The sequence below is a fragment of the Meleagris gallopavo genome, chromosome 23 (genome assembly GCF_000146605.3).
Source record: "Meleagris gallopavo isolate NT-WF06-2002-E0010 breed Aviagen turkey brand Nicholas breeding stock chromosome 23, Turkey_5.1, whole genome shotgun sequence".
NCBI lineage: Eukaryota > Metazoa > Chordata > Aves > Galliformes > Phasianidae > Meleagris > Meleagris gallopavo.
The window spans coordinates 3025513-3044304 of record NC_015033.2 but is presented as its reverse complement, the minus strand read 5'-3'; the positions used below and the strand labels follow the sequence as shown (position 1 = coordinate 3044304).

The following is an 18792-nucleotide window of genomic DNA, read 5'->3' as shown; positions in this document are numbered from 1 at the left end:
AAAAAAAAAGAGATTAAAAAATCAAAAGCTATGGAGATCCAGTATGCTTGGGAAGGGGGGGGAGGGCAGCCAAACCAGCACCCAGACAAATTCACAACAGATCCTTCCCCATAGGCTGCATGCAGCAGGGCAGCAGCACACTCCTGCAACGTGCTTTTCTCACTGCTACTTTGCAGCCAGCTCCACCTGCACTCCCTGCCTGGAGCACCAGTGGTCCCCTGCCAGGAGCACGCAGTGCTACGACCGCAGTGAGAGATTCCTCCGTTGGGACGAGCCGCTCACGGTTGGCTTGCTGATATCCACGTCCATCATCACATCCCTGATCTGTCTGACGGCCGTGCTCTTCATTAAGAACCTCAGCACCCCCCTCGTGCAGGCTTCTGGAGGCAGCCTGAACCTCTTTGCCTTGTTTGCACTCGTGCTGATGTGCCTCAGCTCCTGTCTCTTCATAGGGAAGCCCAGCAACAACCTCTGCATGATGCAGCAGATTCTCTATGCCCTGTGCCTCAACGCCTGCTTCTCCACCTTCCTCACCAAGTCCTTGGAGATCGCCCTGCTGACAGAATTCCCTCGCTGTGCCCGCACTGCCCTGCGCTGGGTGACGCCAAGCAGGGCCTGGCTCCTTGTAGCCCTGTGCCTCCTCAGCGAGTGCCTCTTCTGTTTCTGCTACCTGCACCTGGGCCCTGACTACGTGCTGCCTGACTACACCTCGCTGCCCACGGAGGTTCTGCTCACGTGTAGCACCGCGTCCTGGCTTGCCTTCGCCTTGATGCATGGCTACAATGGCTGCTTGGCCTTCGTCTGCTTCCTGTGCACGTTCATGGTACAGACCTCTGGGAAGAAGTACAACATGGCCAGGGGGATCACATTCGCCATCCTCATCTACTTCATCATCTGGATCTTCTTTGTTGCCATCTTTGCCACTCTGAGGACAGTCCTCAGGTCTGTGATTCAGATTGGTACCATTCTGATGGTCAGTCTGGGTATTGTGGGGACCTACTACATCCCCAAATGCTACATCCTCTTGCTGAAGCCTGATTTGAACAGAGAAGATTATTTCCAGTACTCCACCAAAGAGGAGCCAGAAGGAGACCCTCAATAAACAGGCAACAAACCAGATCTATTGTAGATCATTAGAAGCTGGCTGTATCTTATATCATATCATAGAATCACACCATAGAATGGCCTGGGATGAAAAGGACCACAATAATCATCTAGTTTCAACCCCTCTGCTATGTGCAGGGTCACCAACCACCAGACCAGGCTACCCAGAGCCACATTTTAGCAAGAATACTCTGTTCAGAATGACTCTATAAGGTATGATGCAAACTCGATCACCAATTTAATGTAACTAATGTGAAACAAAGCTAAACCTTCCAAAGCCAATGTTTAAATTTGTGTTCTATGTGGGGAAAAAAATAAAAAAATAAAAAATCTTGATTTGGACACAAAACTACAGAAACCATTTTGAGGTATAAGGGCAGCTGTATGTGTGACATGAGAAGTGCATGACCCATTCAAATATCAATTCACTCATTTGTATTTCATTAACGTGTCAGCAAACATGGAAATGAGGACGAGGCACACAGAAACAAAGTGCAAATCACACTATCACAGTCACTCCAAGAAATCCCTTCTATCTCAAATCACATGCAAAGATCAATGGGGAGGAACACCTCTTACCCACAGGGACATTCTGCCAAGGGGACAGAATGAATCAAACACTGTAAGCACCAGGAAACATCCTTAATCTCTGCAGCACATCTGTTGTTCACTGCACAGGAGGAGAATTCTCAGCTCCAAGAAGGGCAGTGCTTTGCTCCATTCAATAGCAAAGTTACAAAATGGGTAACAGTGATCGTTTCAGAAGGCATGACAGATCCTCGTAAAGGAAAAAAGCAGACTGACCCTGACAAAAGCTGCTTGCTAACCATCCCCAGTCAATATCTAGCTAATATTCTAAATGTTCTACATCAATTACTGAATAAATGATCATCTTTGAACACGCTGAGTGTGGGGTTCAATGGAAGAAGGTATGAGTGTAACCCTCTGTAAACCCCACAAGGCAACATTACACATTACTGCATACCAACTTCCCCAAACCTATTTTTCTGTGTGTCTAAGCCACCTCTAATTGCCAGCCTGCCTGCTTACAACACCCAAAAGACAGCAAAACTCTCACCTGAAGCCTGGAAGATCTCCTGACTGGAAATAGCAGCAAGTCTTCATGAGCACTCTGTGGTATCTGAGGGTCTAAGAAGTACTCCTTGCTGCAGTGATTTCATAGCAGAACAGCAGAAAGGGAAAAGTACCTGATTGTGTTGCTCAGCTCCTTCCAGCCACCTGCAGACAATTCAAACTAGTTCACAGACAATTCAAACTAGTTCACAGCTGGAACTCATCAGGCCCCTGCACTAATAGGCTGCACAGTCCAAATTTTTGACCATTTTCACCTGACTAGAACTGGCTAGACAATTTTCTGCCCTGCATAAGCTAACGTGGTTTGAAAAGGTACATATGGGCAACTCTGCCGGACTGTCTCATAGGCCCCTACGTACCTCTGCTGTAGAACTGTGCCATTTGTAATGGGTGCTCCCACAGTAACTGCTGCTTTGCTTTTTTCCCTTTCTGCTGGATCTCTACCAGCTGGAAAATCTGCCTCCTGAAGCTGTGGTTGCTGCTTGTAGGTGAACCACTGAGCTTGCTTCTGCTGCAGTTTGGATGCAGCATCTGGAAGAAAGGGAATATTCACATGAACCAGCTGGATACGCAGACAGGTTCTACCAGCAGATCCATCTCCTGGGTTTGCAGGCAGGACAACTTGCTCCATCCCATGTCTTTATAACAGGATGCTTTTATTTCCAGAAATGTTCCTCAGCCTTTCCTTTATACTTACGCCTGCCAAACCATGACAGGGGAAAGGCTGCTAATTAAGAGCTTGGGGGATTTATATTACCATTTTTGCACCAATTTATTCATCGCTAGCTCAAAGCTGCAGCACTTCTGATGAGTGTCAGGGCCTCGTGTTTCCAATCAGATGTCATTAACCTGCACAGCTTTTCAGCCACCTGTGACCCAGTTCAACTGTGTACACATACAGGGCTCCTGTCTCCCTCTGAGCTGTGATCATTTACAAGCACCATTAAAACAGGGCTCCTGGCTGCCTACCATCAGCTCCTGAACGTTTCTTCTTTTGCAGAGAGGGCAGGGAGAAATAGAAATAACTAAAAAAAAAAAAAAAAAGAAAAAAAAGGAGGCTAAGATTCTTTTTCATTCTTCTTGAATTATAGATAGTGCAGTAGTGCAAAGAACTGAAGACATCACTGCAGTTATCACATAAAATTAAAAGCTTTTTAGTGTTTAAAATAGCATTTACACATAAGCAGCTATATATTAACTATACAGACACTTGGGTTTTAATACAATATCTACAAAAAAGAATTCAATTATGCAATAGACATTTAATAGGAACAGTGCAGTCCATGCCATTAAGAGGTCACTCTTCGAGTAGAACCAAATCCAGAAGAGGTGATAGTCTGGGTTTTCATTATTTAAAATCATGTAACTTTGTTCCTCTACTGTACATAAAATTCTTTACAGGTATTTCTAATCACTGATTAGAATTAATAATTTTAAATCAATCTTATTACAATCCAGTTAAATGCAAAACAAAAAAAAAAACAATTACATCGACTCATGAGCTGTCAAGTCTCAGGATGGGATTGCCCACTTAGAACAAAAATTATATCAAAAGTCAATGTCTGTGCATCATTGCTCGCCATCCAATAAACCTTTGGATAAAGTGTCCAGGGGACTGTTACCTTTGAAAAGTAAATTTATTAATGGGAGGTAAAAGACAATAGCAGTGCTTTTAAGACTATATGCCAAACAACGTTACTCCTCAGAGTTAATATATTGGGTGGGTTCACTGCTCCCCCCCAGATTTTACCTCCTTTGGATAGGAGACGTCATCCCAAACTGTTTTCTCAAAGTTTCCAAACATACCTCTCAGTCCTCGTCCCAAGCTGCCGCCAGGTATGTGTGAATGCTAAGCCCAGCTGCAGGGCAGGGCAGGTGATGAAGATCTCAATTCCAGAAATTAGAAAAAAAATGTCAACTATTTAAGGCTCCTGTTGGGGGTGGTTTCAGTGCCCCGTACAGCAAACCCACCACTTCTCACTGTAGTCTCAGGGGTGGGTCATACATTCTAGAGCTCAGCCAGTGCCAGCTATTTGACTTTAATATCAATTTCACGCCCTGATAAAATACAGTTCTGCAGGACTCCAGCCTTCAAACTTTCCTCCGCCTGGCACGGCACCTCTATCACAAGTAGCTTCATTGGCATCAGCATCACCTCCTTCTGCGCCTCGTGCTGTACCCAACAGGAGAAACTTGCACAGTTAGGCCCCAGCCCCCTCTATTGCAAAGATAAATGCACATGCATTGAAAGCCAAGGGTTTGGGAAATCTTCTGTCTTCAATCACTTCTGAAAAATCAAGCGCTAGCAATGTTTCAGGCCAACTCTCCCCTCATCTCCAAGCAGCTGTATGCTGCAAGGGGAGGAAGGTCAGCTTTTGTTTTCACACGCAGCGGCCATTACGTATTGCACTGCTGACAAAATGGTCACTGACATTTCCCAGCTGCTCTCGCAGGCTCTACGTGCTGCCAACCAGCCAGCAAACCCATCAGTGCGCTCAGAGCCGTTCTGATCCACGGGTGAAGCTTTCAGGCCAGGTTCCTCAGCAGAGAAACGCTCTCCCACACCTCTGCATGCACTGCCAGCCTCGTCCCAGAGTGACCCACAGACACAGAAGTATATAACACAGTCATTTCAACATTGCAGCAAAGACCAGCAAGACACAGAACAGTTTCTGCCAACAGCACAACAACGAGACGAAAAAAGAAACCAAAAGCCAGCAAAGTGTGTGAGCTGCAGCTCTTGAAAAAACGTGAGGAAATTAAATACAATTCTTCCATCGGCGAAAGCTCAGCCCCCGGTTTCTGTCCTTTTTGGCAGTATTAAAATGACAGTCTTTTCCTCCAGCCCTGCACATTCTGCCTTTAGACAATGTGGGCCAGAAAAATCCTAGGATGTAAGAGCCCAGAAAAGTTACACTCGATTTAAAAGCAGAACCACCAGTGATTGTCAGGAAAGTCACAGACTCCTTAACAGTGTTCTCCTGGAGACGTAGGAGAAGTATTCATTTTTTTTTTTTACCCTGATTTATCTCATTGCTTTCAATGTCAATCTCTCAAAACGGTCTACTTGGTTTAATTAATGCCTTTGCTGCATTTGTGGGAGGAGAAAAGGGAAGAAAGGTCACAGCTGCACAGCCAAGTGTTAGGAAGTGCCACTCTTCTGAATGAGCCACCAAGAGCAGCCCAACAGATGGATGACGAAGAAAGCACAACTGTGAAGATGCTGTACACCTTTAGGGAGATTTTCTGAAAGCAGCAGTCCAAAACCACTCAGCTGGTTCCAATGTAATCTGGGTTCCTAGCCTGAGTGATTGCTTCCTAAAAACCTTGCTTCCTTTGAAGTGAGACTTCATCATCTGCTTAGCACAGACGTTTGAAATCTGGACTTGGCTTCTGTATAAAGGATGGATGTTTGCACACAGATCTGCCATAAGAAGTAATAAAAGTCTATCAGAACAAACAATGTACAAAATGGAAAGCTTGAGGAGCAGTCTTCCAGGGTGACAAAGGAACACAAACTGCATGTGTTTAGTGAGAAAGACGTGCTCACTTTTGATGCTCATACTGGATAGTCACACCACCCATAAAGCATGGAAGATACCAAAAAGAAGCTTCTCATCAGTTAAAAAAAAAAAAGAAAAAAAAAAGGCTTATATACAGTAAAGACTGATTTTAAAGCCCCTGTCCTAAAACCTGCTGGAAACAGTTGCTTAAGTGAAAGCTCCCAGCAGGAGCTTTAGCACAGGCTGTGCTCAGTGTCAGGCACAAGGACTCACTCACTGTACCACTCATGGACTGCTCTCACCTCTCTGCTAACAGCTGGTTCCCACTGGTGTTCAGCACATTCTCCTGTGGGTAACTCAGCAATTGGGGTTAGGTATCTCCAGGTTTCTGTTTCAAAGCAGAGATTAAGCTGGGGAAGAAAAAAAGGGAAAGATACCGCTCAGAAATGAACAACAGAAGGAGAGGTGGTCAAAATGAAAAGCCACGTCCCAGTGGGAGGCAGGATTTCTCCATCTCTGCTTGAATGGGGAATATGTCCCTTCCAGAGGGAAAAGCTGCAGCTATGCCAACAGAATCACTCTGCAGCAATCATTCTATTTCTGTGGAGACAACTCTTAAAACTAGTAAGCAAGTGCAAATCATAGCCAAGAAAAAAAAAACCAACAAACAGACATCTGTCAGCAGCGATGTGACCGAAATGCCCAGGAAAAGACTGCAGCTACAAAGTCCCTATCATGAAACTGAATGAACTAACATCACAAGTTCTGCACAAGGAGCACATACAGCAGCAAGGTTCCACCATTTCCTTCACAGAATAATGGACATCTGAAGAAAAAGGAAGATGGATTTACACTCTCTAGGCAGTAGAAGGCAGTCACAACTTGGCTTTCTGCTGGGAACTGGTCTGCGCCTGCTTCTTTCCAAGCATGTGTGGTCTGTACTCACAGGTGCTGCATCTGCTTAGTGCTGACTGATGCATCCAAGCACCAGCATTACGAGGCAGTATCACAGATACCAGCCAACAATCCTTTGTTTTTCCTTGCAGGAGAAAAAGCACAGGAAAATAAAAGTGCCGTTATGCATTACTGGAAATTCAGAAGTCACGTGAAATAATAAGTCCTCGGATCAGCCCAAAAGATACACTAATTGCACTGAAAGTAGGTGCCACAATTACCAAAGCTCATTAAGATGTGAATATACACCAGCCAACCACAATCAAAAACAAGAGGGGAAGAAAGAAAAACGGGAGGATAAAGAGAAGACACCATCGACTTGCTGATATTTAACAATCCTAGGCGTTGGTGGGGTTTTTTTGTGTTTGTTTTGTGGGGTTTTGTGTTTTTGTTGTTGTTGTTGCCGTTTCGTATTGTTGTTTTTTCTGCAACACACCATTGCAAAGCGGGAAGGCGTGACATGCAAAACAGACAAATTTCTTCCCTTAAGTGTCCGACAATGACCACATTTCCCACCCGGCCCCAAAACGATCCGCCCCGGCCCTCCCCAAAGCAGAGTCTGAAGGCACTTCCTCTCACATGATGTCGACAAAGAATTCACAAGGGTTGCCCATGGCCTTCTGGAAGGACTGCCGGCTCCCCGTCAGCTCCGGAGGAACGGAGCTCAGTTCTCTCACCGGAGGCCCTCCAGGGGGTCCGCTCGTCCCGTAGACTTTCGAGCCCAGTTTGGGGAGGTTGTAGAGGGGTGGGACACCCGGAGGCCCGTAAGAATGATGGCTGTGGTGGCTCCTCTCGCTGTGGGTGGCAGAGACGTGGCTGCGGTGGCTGAGCTGGCTGACGGGCCTCTCCCGGCGCGCCGTGCCGGTGCCACCACTGCAGGCAGTGTGCTCAGACTCGCTGCCACTGCCCGCCGACTTGCGGTCCTTCTCTCTGCCAAGAGCCCTCCTGCTGTTCTCGCTGTTGCTTCGGTTCGAGCCGCTGCTTTTGCTTCCTAAAGCCCGCAAAAGTGGGGAAGGAAAAAAAAAAGGACATGCAGAAAAGCTGGGTTAGCTCGGTTCCTCTGCTGGCTCCAACACCAGCTCCTACCAAACCCACAGATCCACCTCTGACTTGGCGTGATGGCAATCATGGTGACAAGGCCTGAGCGTGCTGTCGGTGGCTGATGGGATTTAGCAGTGACAGATGGCGGAATGAAGCGGACGAGGCTGTGCCATGCACAGGTACACGGAGACACCTACAGAGCTCGCACAGTGAAAGCAGCAGCTAGCTCATAAGCAGGGCTGGAGGCCTTCAGCTCCTCCGCTGCCTCGCTGCCTAGATGGGAGCAGCAGAAACCAAAGGAAGAAGCAGGCGTTCGGGTTTTAACCCACAAGCAAATGAGGTTCAACTGAATCCTGACCGTGCCTTTGGCCAACGTTTTTCAAAAGGAAACACATTTGATTTGTGTATCAGCTGGGCAGATTGCTGCCCAAGGCTGAACCTCCTGAGGTTAAACTGAAGTCCTTCTGTTGCATTCACTAGGTAGGCTCTTCTAAAATTCATCACTGTAGTGTTTTGTTGTTGGAGTTATTTATTGAGCTGCTCTATAAGGAATCAGGAACACGAAGGATGTTCCCAGCAGAGGCCACTAAACCAGCTCAGGAAAACAAAGGGCTGCTGCTGGTATGTAAGCTGAGCTATTGCTACATATAAGCTTTGCTAAGCTTTGGAACTGATTCAAAAGGGAAGTTGAAGGTTATGCTCTATTACCATCAGAGATGGGATAGATGTCAGGAGACATTTCTAAATTAATTAGCCTTAAAAAAAAAAAAAAAAAAAAAAAGCAAACAAACAATAACAAGAAACCCACATGGTATTTCATTAAGTTCCTGCAGTGTAGAGAGTGTTATGACTTAAGCCAAAGCTCCTAGTGCAAGATTGTCTTCCTGCTAGGAAGGATCCCAACCAGCAGAATAAGGGCCAGCTTGTCACTCTGAATGACATCTTCTTTTGTCTCCTGATGCAAAGCCACATTTACCAGCTACGAACTAACAAGATACATAAATAGAAAACACAGCAACCCAATTTGTATCTGTATATAGAGAGTGACCGGCACAAACCTGTGGCCCAACACTCTCAGTACCTGCCCAAAACATCTGCTCAAATGTTATTCAGCCAATCAGCTCCTGAAGATATATAAAATCCTGATGGACAACATCAGGCTCGTGAATTAAAAACTGGGATTTCTTTCTTTTTACAAAGGGTGGTGAAGAGACTGGTGGCAGGGGTTTCTTTCCCATTTGAGCTGGCAGCAAGCTACCTGATGCCTTTCTCTCGTGGCTGCTGCAGCACAATCACATGGGGGGCAAACAGCTTGGTATGCTCATGTCACACTGTTGGACTGTCGTGCGTTGAGACAAAAAGGAAAACACAGCTAAACATTTGGGTCACGGGAGTCTAAATGATCATGCTGTGAAGTCATTATTATCATGGAGGCATTTGAAGCTTACCAATCCCCTAGAGTCAGCCATTCCTCTATGAATCCTTCAGTCTAATGCTTGCTCAGAACAAAACAAGGGAATAACAGTTATAAAGTAAGAAACAACACAGCAGTGTAGTTTCTAAATGAAGAACAAGGAAAGAGTTGAAACTCTTAATTTAAACACTCTTGATGCCTTCCACAGGGCTCTCTTAGCTACTAACACAAGTGCATGGATGAAATACCATACCTTTCCTGTTCCAGCTGCCCAAAAAAAACAAAACCCAATTTGGAAGTGATTTATAAAGCATCCCAACAGAAAGCAGTGGGACCCTGTTGGTACAGCCACAAAATGTAATTTTTACTTTCTAAGATTTAAAAATGAATGGCAAAACGATCCTACAGCAGAAAAGGAAGAGGTCAGGTTTTTAATCCACGTAGCACTATCCTTTTTTCCCCTGTCTCGTATCACCATACAGACTCTCCTCCCTGTGAGCAGTATTTCAGCCCTGTAACCTCCTTGCTGCTCACCTCACGCTTGTCTCACCCAAGCAAATAGAGTGATTGCACTGATCACTTCAGTTACCTTGGTCCTAATCCCTGTTCCACCAGCAACCAGCAACCCAATGGCCTCATTTCCAGCAATATCAAGTGACTGCAGCCCCCACTGTTGGTAATGGCTCTGACCTCTGAAAAGGGTCAATATTTTAAATCTGTTTTAACAGGGGGGGACAACTGAGTTGTTAATGTTGGCCTGATTAACATTATTCAAGCAGCAGTTTCCTGTGTGGTGCTGTTTGGTAGGCAAAGTATAGATGCCCATGCCACAGACAGCTTGGCTCTAGATTCCCATTGGCGTTCTGCATTTGGAACAGAACCACAGCACAACCAGAAACAGTACATAGCACTGACTCAGATCAAACACTGCTGGCAGTTTCAATACAGAGCTGAAAGGCTAACCCACTCCATCACACACGAAAACAGTTTTGATTGCATGCAGTCACACCAAATCCATGCAAGTAAGCACAGGAAACCACGAGACAGGAGCACAAACAGTACTAAGGAACTCAAGCAAATGGTCAGGGGTAATGGTAGCTGTAGGAATACGTACCAGATTAACCAGCTTACCTTCGCTTTGCTGGCTCCCTGCACTGCCACTACCATAGCTAAAGCCTGGGTCTTGGTATGCTGGTGGAAAACACGGAGGGGGCAGAGGATACTGATAGGGGTATCCTTGACCTAAAGGCCAGGGAGCAGCAGGATGTGGAAGTGGAGCAAGGGTATCTTGATCAGATGCTCCGCTAGAACCATTGTTGAGGTTCAGTGCAGCCATATCTGGAAAAGAAAGAAAAGATGAAGATTGTATTCTTCCCTTGTATAGCTGACTCCTGAGTATCAGTAATGGCTTACACAGCTCTTGGTGTGCCTGTGAGGGACTCAGTCTTGACGGGTTACTCAAAATATCACACACGGCAGGGCAGACAGGAATATTTACCACTGAGCACCAAGGTACCTTTGCAGCATTTCTTCAAGTCAAGGGGAAATAATTCTCATTTTACAGACTAGAAACAGCTTGACTGACAAGCAGGAAGTTCTTGGCATCTCCAGAAATTAATCCTGCTCCCTTGAGCCCCAGTGCAATGAGTCCATTCTTTTTCAAAGGGTCTAATTGCTGGTCTAACAGGAAATGTTTATCACTTGCCATGCAACTTCAGCATAATGGCCTGTTCTGAAACGTTCACTTGTCAAACTCCGCAGGGCTCTCCTCTGTGCATCCTGTGAGCACAGCAGAGATAACACACGTGCAGCTCTGCCCTTCACAGATGCGGAACTTACTGCCACAGAGGTCTCCAAAGACATAATAGCACTGCTCTGAGAAGGTGATTTTGTTCACAGTGTGCCTGAGGTAGCCGTGTTTTAACATGCTGCTGGCATACTTCCTAGCCTCCCGTCGGTCTTTGAAGCCTTCCACGTGTGTGTAAAGCCAGTCAACAACATCTGCTCCTAAAACGACAACAGGAATGGAAGACTCAGGAACATCCAAATCAAGTTACAGCAGCTAGTGGTTAAGGACCAGTTGTGCTTACCTATCACTGCATTGGAGATGGTAATTTTTAACCACATCCTGTCCCGGATTTCAAGGCCTGAGTCTGGCAGCTGCATGACCTTGACAATAGTAGCCATGTCACTCTTCACAGTTAAGGGAGATTCTTCTAATTCTAAAAGCAAAAGAAGGTTACATGCTTCTTTGAAATGAACACAGTCTGAAAAGGATTGGATGAAACAATTTCAAGATACAGCTCCACCAACAGATGCAAAACCAGACAGAAAAGTTCCCCATTTCACCCCAGCAGTGGCATAAATTACAGCTTTCAGGGCAGTTCTTGGAGAGATTGTGCTCAGTGCAACCAGTTCAGTCACTGAGATGCCAAGTCCCCACATGTCTTCAGTTCACCCATCAGCTACAGATCAGCACTGCATTGTTTCAATCCACATCTCAATGAGATTTGTCCAAGATGAAACACAAGGAGTTCCTTGGTCACAGTTTTCATTTCGATTTGCCACGAACAGCACCCACCCAACAGCTCAGTGCAAACCTCTGTAGAGGTTTTCCAGCTTATTCTTTGACTTTTGCCTTGTCCTAACTGCACCTAACTTCAGTCAACCTATCTATATACAACAGGACTATTTTCTTAGGACACGGCACCCAATTCTACTTCCTGCTCCCATCTTCTCAGTCCTAGAAAACTCACTTCCAGCACATTTGCTCTGTGCTTGCAGTTCAAACCCTCCTCCAAGAGGAATTCAGAACCCTCCTCCCCTCCCCTCTCCCAGCCCACACATCACCCACCTTTCCAAAGCACATGGGAACCAAGTTTGCTCTTTTCCAGCAACTCAAAATGTTGATATAAGGTACAACGAGCATGAAACAATGAAAACTGAGAATGCTTCTTTCAGTGCACTGCTAATATTCATGAAAACATCCAATGCCATCCGTGCATGCAATTTCAATACTTATCAAGCGAATAAACACTAACATTTGCTTTTGCTTGAAGTTAGTTTGGTTAGTGGCAAAAAGCAACATCTTCATTTGGAGGAAAAAAAAACAAAACATATAAAAATCAATATTCAATATCAATGAGAGGAGCAACAAATCATTTTTTCTTGGAGACCTGCAACCTGCCTGCAAAGAACAACACTAGCCAAACCATCAGCAGTATTTTCTGCTATGCAGACATGAATATTTCTCAGGTGCATCTTAAAAATCACCCACGCTGGTCTGAGCTTTGTCAGCTGTGGGCATGACCACCTCCACAGTGATGGGAAAACCTGAGGCGCAGCACACAGTGTAACCCCATCCTGGAGGCCCACCAAACTGTGTCTCAGGACTTTGGCTTTGTGTCTCTAAGTGGCCTTTTTTCCCTTTGGCAGATCCTGTTAAGAAAAAAAAAGGTGTATGCCCTGGGGAAATGAAGTCCTGTTACATGTAATACCCAGCCCTGGTTGTATTCTACTTGAGTGAGGAAGTACATCTGCCCAAACAAAAAGGTTGCCTTCAGCCAGCTTTGGCTTGGATACTCTTGTTTTTGAAGGAATCTGCCTGAAAAAGTAAGACAGCTGCTGGAACAACCCCTGTTTGTGGTAATCCACTGTGCTGTGGTAATTTGCAAGGCCCCAGAATCTCAGATACTTTAACCACCAGCACTGATGTGGCAGTGGCTGTGAAACTACTTCAGATACAGAAATTCAATTTTGATCCAGAGGTCAGAGAACAAAGGAAAGCTAATCAGAAGAAAAGCTGAATTACTCAATTCACTTAGAACTATTTAATCCTGGTCTTGTTGTATGAACACAGTAAAACATACATCCACAATGCTCAAAAAGGAAGCATGAAACAGACTTGTCTTACGTGACTCCAGTAATTCACTGCTTCCCCTTTTACAGCCAGATTCTGTAGAACAGGTACTACATGCACTTCAAATATTGGCAATTCTGTCCTCAGAGGGACTGAAATAAAGCATCTTGGACTGGGACATGAAAAGTGAGAAAGCCCCATCGTGTGCGAGTCTGTCTGAGATATAAATGCATTATTTCTCTCCTGCTTTTCCTCTCATCTTCCCTTCCTCCCCAGCTTTGTCTTTCCTGGCAAGGAGGCCCACAGGACAGGTGCTCTCTGCCCTTAGGACCCTGCAGTGCTGCCTGCTGTGCACAGTGAGGTTCACAGGACTGACCTGAGGGAAGCAGTGCTAAACAGAAGGTCACAGGAAAGCCCTTCTTGCATCCAGAAAAGCACAGAAATGAGAAGCTGTCTCCTGAAACATGGTTCTGCTCCCAAATAACCTTTATTTTGAAAGTATGATTGAAAGGATGTCTGCATTCCACACTTCCCAATCACATTACTGTATGTCAAGGCACATGATACATGAGTATTTCAAGAGGAAAGAAAGAAGAGTAACAGACTCTCATTGGACAGCAATCAGATACAATGATTCCATCAATCTTTAGTACCTGGAAGGCTGAAAACACATCATGTGATTAAGCATCATGTAAATGATCCACTTGCTTTCTACTGCAGATGTCCCTTCAGTGCTGCTGCCCACTGTCTAAAAAGGCACTGAGCTACACCTACAAAAAAAATAACCTCCTTTTCAATACAAGGTGAGGTGTAACTCTGGGCACAATCCTCTTGAAAAATCAGATAAAGGGAATGAGAAAGAGAGGCAGACATCTATGCAGTCTGATAGGACTGAGCTGGGCCCTGTCAAAGCAACTTCTGTGCTTCAGCCTTTGGCCAGGAAAGACTGTCACTAATCACTGATATCACGTTGATCTGTTAAGTCCTCAAAGGGTTGGGTTGTATGTTTGGGCTTTTTTCCTTTTAAATATGACAACTTGTTGGTTACATGGATGTGATGATATTAGAGACTGCCCCAGACAGACAAACCAGGAAAGAAGGCTGAACTCTAACATGAACTTCACATGGGACATCTGCTCTGTTTTTTTCCCAGTTCAATAAATTCTAAGAGGATAAAAAAAGTATAAAAGAAGGCTATGTAACTATCAGTGAAGATCTTCTAAATGATTCTTTGGCACCCAGTGACATTCATTTGAAGGAAATGATTAAAGTTCCTAAAGAAAACCAGCAGAATTCAAGGAGGAAGCCCTCACATTCACCTGCAGGGATACAGCTGGGGGCCTGCCTTGTGACTTTAGAAGGGAAGCCACTTCATCCTGCATGTGAACCCTGGCAAAACAGGGCTGCATTAACTTCTGACCTTCAGAAAAAGGCTTTATGCTCCCCTTAGGAATTACAAACTTAAGAAAACATTCAAGAGCTCTGTGATGGCTGTCGTTTTCATGGTGCTTGTGGCTGGGGTCGGCTTTGCACACAGCTCTGCACTGCTGGCCCCGAGCAGAAGATGCCTGCCCTGTGCTGGCCGCAGTGTGACTTACTTTCCGAATCGGGAATTGAGCTTGTTAGTGAGGAGCTGGTAGATGTGGTGATGCTCATGGAGGGGCTCATACCGTAACGGGGGTACGCTCCCGTCATGGCTGTGGTATGAGAGATCCACGCCGCAGGGTCAATTGGCCTCACTGGTTCAGCTGCAAAGCAACCAGAAAGGGGAAAAAAAATATATGAGTCGAATGGAATCCGATTTGCAGTAAACAGTAGGATCTAATTAAGTCCTTCCATTCTGTTGTCACAACTGAGACAGCCCCAGCAGAAGGGAACAGAAAGCACCTTGCCAGCAGTATTTGGTTTAATCTAGGAACTGCTACATCAGTCTCACAGGACATAACCATGCTAGCCCTGTTCCTGCAGCTATGCTATTTTTCCATCTGGGAAACGTTCTCGTTTGTTGGAAAGAAGTTCTCAAGCTTAGAAGGACTGGTAACACACTGGCTTCACTACCTTAAGCACAGCTCTCACCAGCAGGAGGCAGCTGTGCTTTTCAGATGAACACAGACCTTTTATAGCCACTGAACTATTTATTAAATCAAAACTCTTAAACTACATCATTTTCAACACTGTTTGTCTATATTTTACTATGTGGCTTGCCTCAAATTTTAAATACAATCCATTTAAATTCTTTCTAAGTGCATATGTGGTAAAATGAGGCTTTTTAATACTTAAGCCTATTCTTCCCCCAAACTTTGTATCAATTAAGCTCAGCAGAATGTAGCCAGCAAAAGGCTAAGAGCTTAACCCAAAGTCATGTGAATGAAAAGAAAATCTCCCATGAATTCAGTGGGTGCTGCAGTCTCAAAAAGAGCATCTTAAGCCTATAAAACAATGCATCCAAACTTGAAATTAGAAGCGTGGAACTTGCAGGGAAAGGAAATCAGAAGATAGCTGAAAATGTTCTGGACCTTGATGGCTCCAAAGGAACTCAGCAAGGAGCATCAGTTTGTACTCACCCCTGGGGATGGTGAAATAACTCCTGGGAGTGGGGTCCCAGCATTTGGCTACCGTTAGGCTAATAGGTCTAGGAAGAAAGAAAACAGGTAAGGGAGACTCTCAGCTTCCCCCACAGAAGTCACAACTACCACAGTCAACTCTCTGAAACAAACTTATCAAGCACGTTCTGAGAAGGTTTTTGAGATGCTTGTCAAACCATTTTCAGTACAGACAGTATCAGATGAGTTTCTGTTTCCCACATATCGTAGCGCTATTGGTGAAATCTGTTGAATGATCAGATTCTGAGACATTCAAACTCACTTTCCATAAACAAACAGTGCTACTGAAACCAGGCAACTCCCAGTTTGTGTTGGCTTTGGCTGGCACACTGAAACCAGCCTCATCACTCACACTGAGAAGCTCAGAGTTGAAATCAGCAGTCACGCCAGCTGCTTATTCAGATCAAAATGTTGATTTCTGTGAGGTTTGCTCAACGCCAATAAGGAGCGCAGAGGATAAGCAGCAGATTTGGTAAGATGCTTACCCTGGCTTGGAGACTATTTCCCGTAAAACCCGTACTGCATCATCATTGCTCATGTTCTCAAAATTGACATCATTCACCTGAAATGATAGAAAAAGCTGCCATCAGGTTCAGCAATAGGAATAGTAAAGCCATTTTAGCTATTCAGAGAGAAATACTGTTTCTCAGAACACACTGACTATCCATGCAGCAGAGTTCACAAAGATTTAAGTGACAACAGTTTTTGTGCCATATTTCTCTGAGCATGGATGAATTCTGCTGATAGTTCACTAACTCCACGGACCTGCTGGGTTGACTGAGCTGAAACCATCAATGTGAAAGAGATCAGTGCATATTTCTGCACAAGGACCAACCTGCAGAAGCATGTCTCCTGGTTCAATTCGTCCATCTGCTGCCACAGCCCCTCCTTTCATAATAGAGCCAATGTATATGCCACCATCACCCCGGTCATTGCTTTGTCCTACAATGCTGATTCCCAGGAAGTTATACTTTTCTATACAGGTACAAAGTGGAGGGTGGGGAAGGGAAAAAAAAACAAAAAAAGCAAACAAAGTGATTGAAATGATAGTGAAGAGCTAAGAGCTGGTCACTTCAGCCCTTAAAGTTCAGTTCATTGCTTTCTCACAACACGTCAGCTGGGCTGCATTTGATTCACAACTACCCCAAAATTTACCCTGCTGGGGTAAGTTTGCCTGGCATGTTCAGAGACAGACAGCAGGGAAAAGCTGCTAAATGCATCACTTCTTCATACAAGACGCTGAAAATTTATGTTAAAAATCATCAAGGGAAATAACATAGAAAAGATGTGTCTATACCTAGAAATTAGGCAGCTGATCAGCACTAGGCAATGCTTTTCCACACTTAAGAGGAAAAACGTGATGCTGCTGAAAGGCACTGAAGTGACAGTTCTGTCTATTTCCATCTGGCTAAACAATGAAACACGTGAACCCCAGAAAGGCAAACTTTCAGTGTTAGGAACAAGAACAGAAGGACAACCTCTGGCTCCTTACCATTCCTAGAAATATGAGCACAACTCCATCCTCTGGGTCCAGAGCTCCAGCTCCTTCCCCAGGCTTCTCAGGAAGAACACTGAGCTGCTGCTGCAAATGGCTCCTATTATCCAGTGCTGGACTAGGAACCCAGGCACTGTCAGAGCTGCCATCCCAGCTGCCATTCCCTTCTGTCCAAAAGGAGTTCTTTCAAACCAAGGAACTTCCTATTGACTCCAAAGGCCAGTATGCCATAACAAAACACATCAGAACGAACATTGCTCATCCTCTTACCCATGTTGAGTGTGACAGTGATGATATTTAGGGACATGGTGGAATCTGTGATGCTGCTGAACGAGGATGACTGCAAAACATAACAGAAAATTCTCAAGGTTGTAAGTGGCTCCAAATAAGACAAGACAAATAACTAATAAGCGCTAATTCATCAGTAACTCATTAATAGGTTTCTGTCTGGGAGGTATCCAGGAACCTCTTACGGCCTCCAAATCCCTTTCTGATTTGCATGCTACACTCAGAATCACAGTTCACCTTCTTGGAAAATGATGGTGCCAGCCTTACCCTGTCAATCTGCCGCATCCTTTGTTTCCTCCTCCTGCGCTTATGCTTCCGTATGAGCCGTGATGAAGTGCTTTGCTCAGTGGAACTGCTCAACCTGAGGGAAATTGAGAATTGAGAGCAAATGTCAACTCCATAAAGCTGAGCCATTCGCAGTTCTCTGCACCCTGCCAAAAACAAGGCTGAGTCCCACAGACACCAAAGAGTCGCCACTCAGACACCAGCAGCGAGCTGACAAAGCACAGCTCTCAACTGCTGCTCAATCCCAGCAAGTGCTGCATCTTCACCTCCCCCTATGAGCACAGAGAAGTTACCAGCTCCTCTACAGCATGGATTAGAGAATACATTTTACCAGCTTGCTTCATTCTTGGATCAACACTGAAAGCAACATGCCTTGCGACAGGCGTGTATCAGCCTGTTTTAAGCACCCCAAGGTTGGAGGCAGCTGCTTTCTGCTCCTTGAGCAGTGGGCCTGACTCCATGCCCAAGGAGAAATGCATGCTGTAAGAACAGCTGCACGTTAAACAACGACTTCAGTCTTCATATTATTTGATGTGGGCCTTTCTCACTTTCTTCTGCTGCTTAGCACTCTGTAAACAGAGACTGGAACTCAATGAAATAAAGTAGCTCTTGATAATGGCTACTACCAACTGGCAGTGGAGGGATGGTGAACATCGTTTACTTCTGCATGTTCTGTTCTTTTTCCTAAGGTTTTTCAAACTTGTACACCCTAAATGCATCACGTCCTACACATCTATCCCTTAGGCTCTCCTACATTAGGAAAGTTAATTATTCTCATTTTACAGAGAGTGGACTGAGGCACAGTAAAAGATAAGTGGATTTGCCCAAATTCATTTCAGAAGCCTGGAACAAAGTCTGGATTTCAGAGATACCACTGCAACACCACAGGGATCTCTTTCCTCTATTTATGATGTTAAGAATGGCAAAAGAGACAAAGTAATGCTCCACTATTAACTAAGATCAAAACCAATCCAACCCAATACAACAAGTAACTGGACTGGCACTGGCACAAAGAAAACTGTGCCAGTTTTTTTTCCCCTCGTTTCCACGTCCCTATCTTCAAAGTTCTTGCTGCACACAGGCATGCCAGTATACCTCATGCAAGATCTGATACTGGCAATCCCAAAACAGAGCTTGCTGCCATGAGGTTA

General features: G+C 45.0%; 2 protein-coding genes across 3 annotated transcripts in view; one reads left to right on the top strand and one right to left on the bottom strand.

The window, feature by feature from the left end:
• Positions 1-11: 11 nt before the first annotated feature.
• LOC104914145 (taste receptor type 1 member 3-like) lies at positions 12-1977 on the top strand. Its single transcript, XM_019622502.2, has one exon. It carries the CDS (start codon positions 44-46, stop codon positions 1100-1102), a length of 1059 nt encoding a protein of 352 aa, XP_019478047.1. The 5' UTR covers positions 12-43; the 3' UTR covers positions 1103-1977.
• A 1351-nt stretch (positions 1978-3328) lies between these two features.
• DVL1 (dishevelled segment polarity protein 1) overlaps positions 3329-18792 on the bottom strand; it is a 54351-nt gene continuing 38887 nt past the window's right edge. The window contains exons 6-15 of one of the 2 annotated variants that reach the window (XM_010722795.3): positions 17624-17717; positions 17339-17408; positions 16409-16548; positions 16059-16135; positions 15535-15602; positions 14569-14718; positions 11202-11333; positions 10951-11118; positions 10243-10449; positions 3329-7647 (exon numbers count right to left, since the gene is read on the bottom strand). In XM_010722795.3, coding sequence (XP_010721097.1) covers positions 7232-7647; positions 10243-10449; positions 10951-11118; positions 11202-11333; positions 14569-14718; positions 15535-15602; positions 16059-16135; positions 16409-16548; positions 17339-17408; positions 17624-17717 — 1522 coding nt within the window. In that variant the 3' untranslated portion in view covers positions 3329-7231. The remainder of the gene's footprint in view (positions 7648-10242; positions 10450-10950; positions 11119-11201; positions 11334-14568; positions 14719-15534; positions 15603-16058; positions 16136-16408; positions 16549-17338; positions 17409-17623; positions 17718-18792) is intronic. The other variant, XM_031556653.1, reaches the window with a different exon arrangement.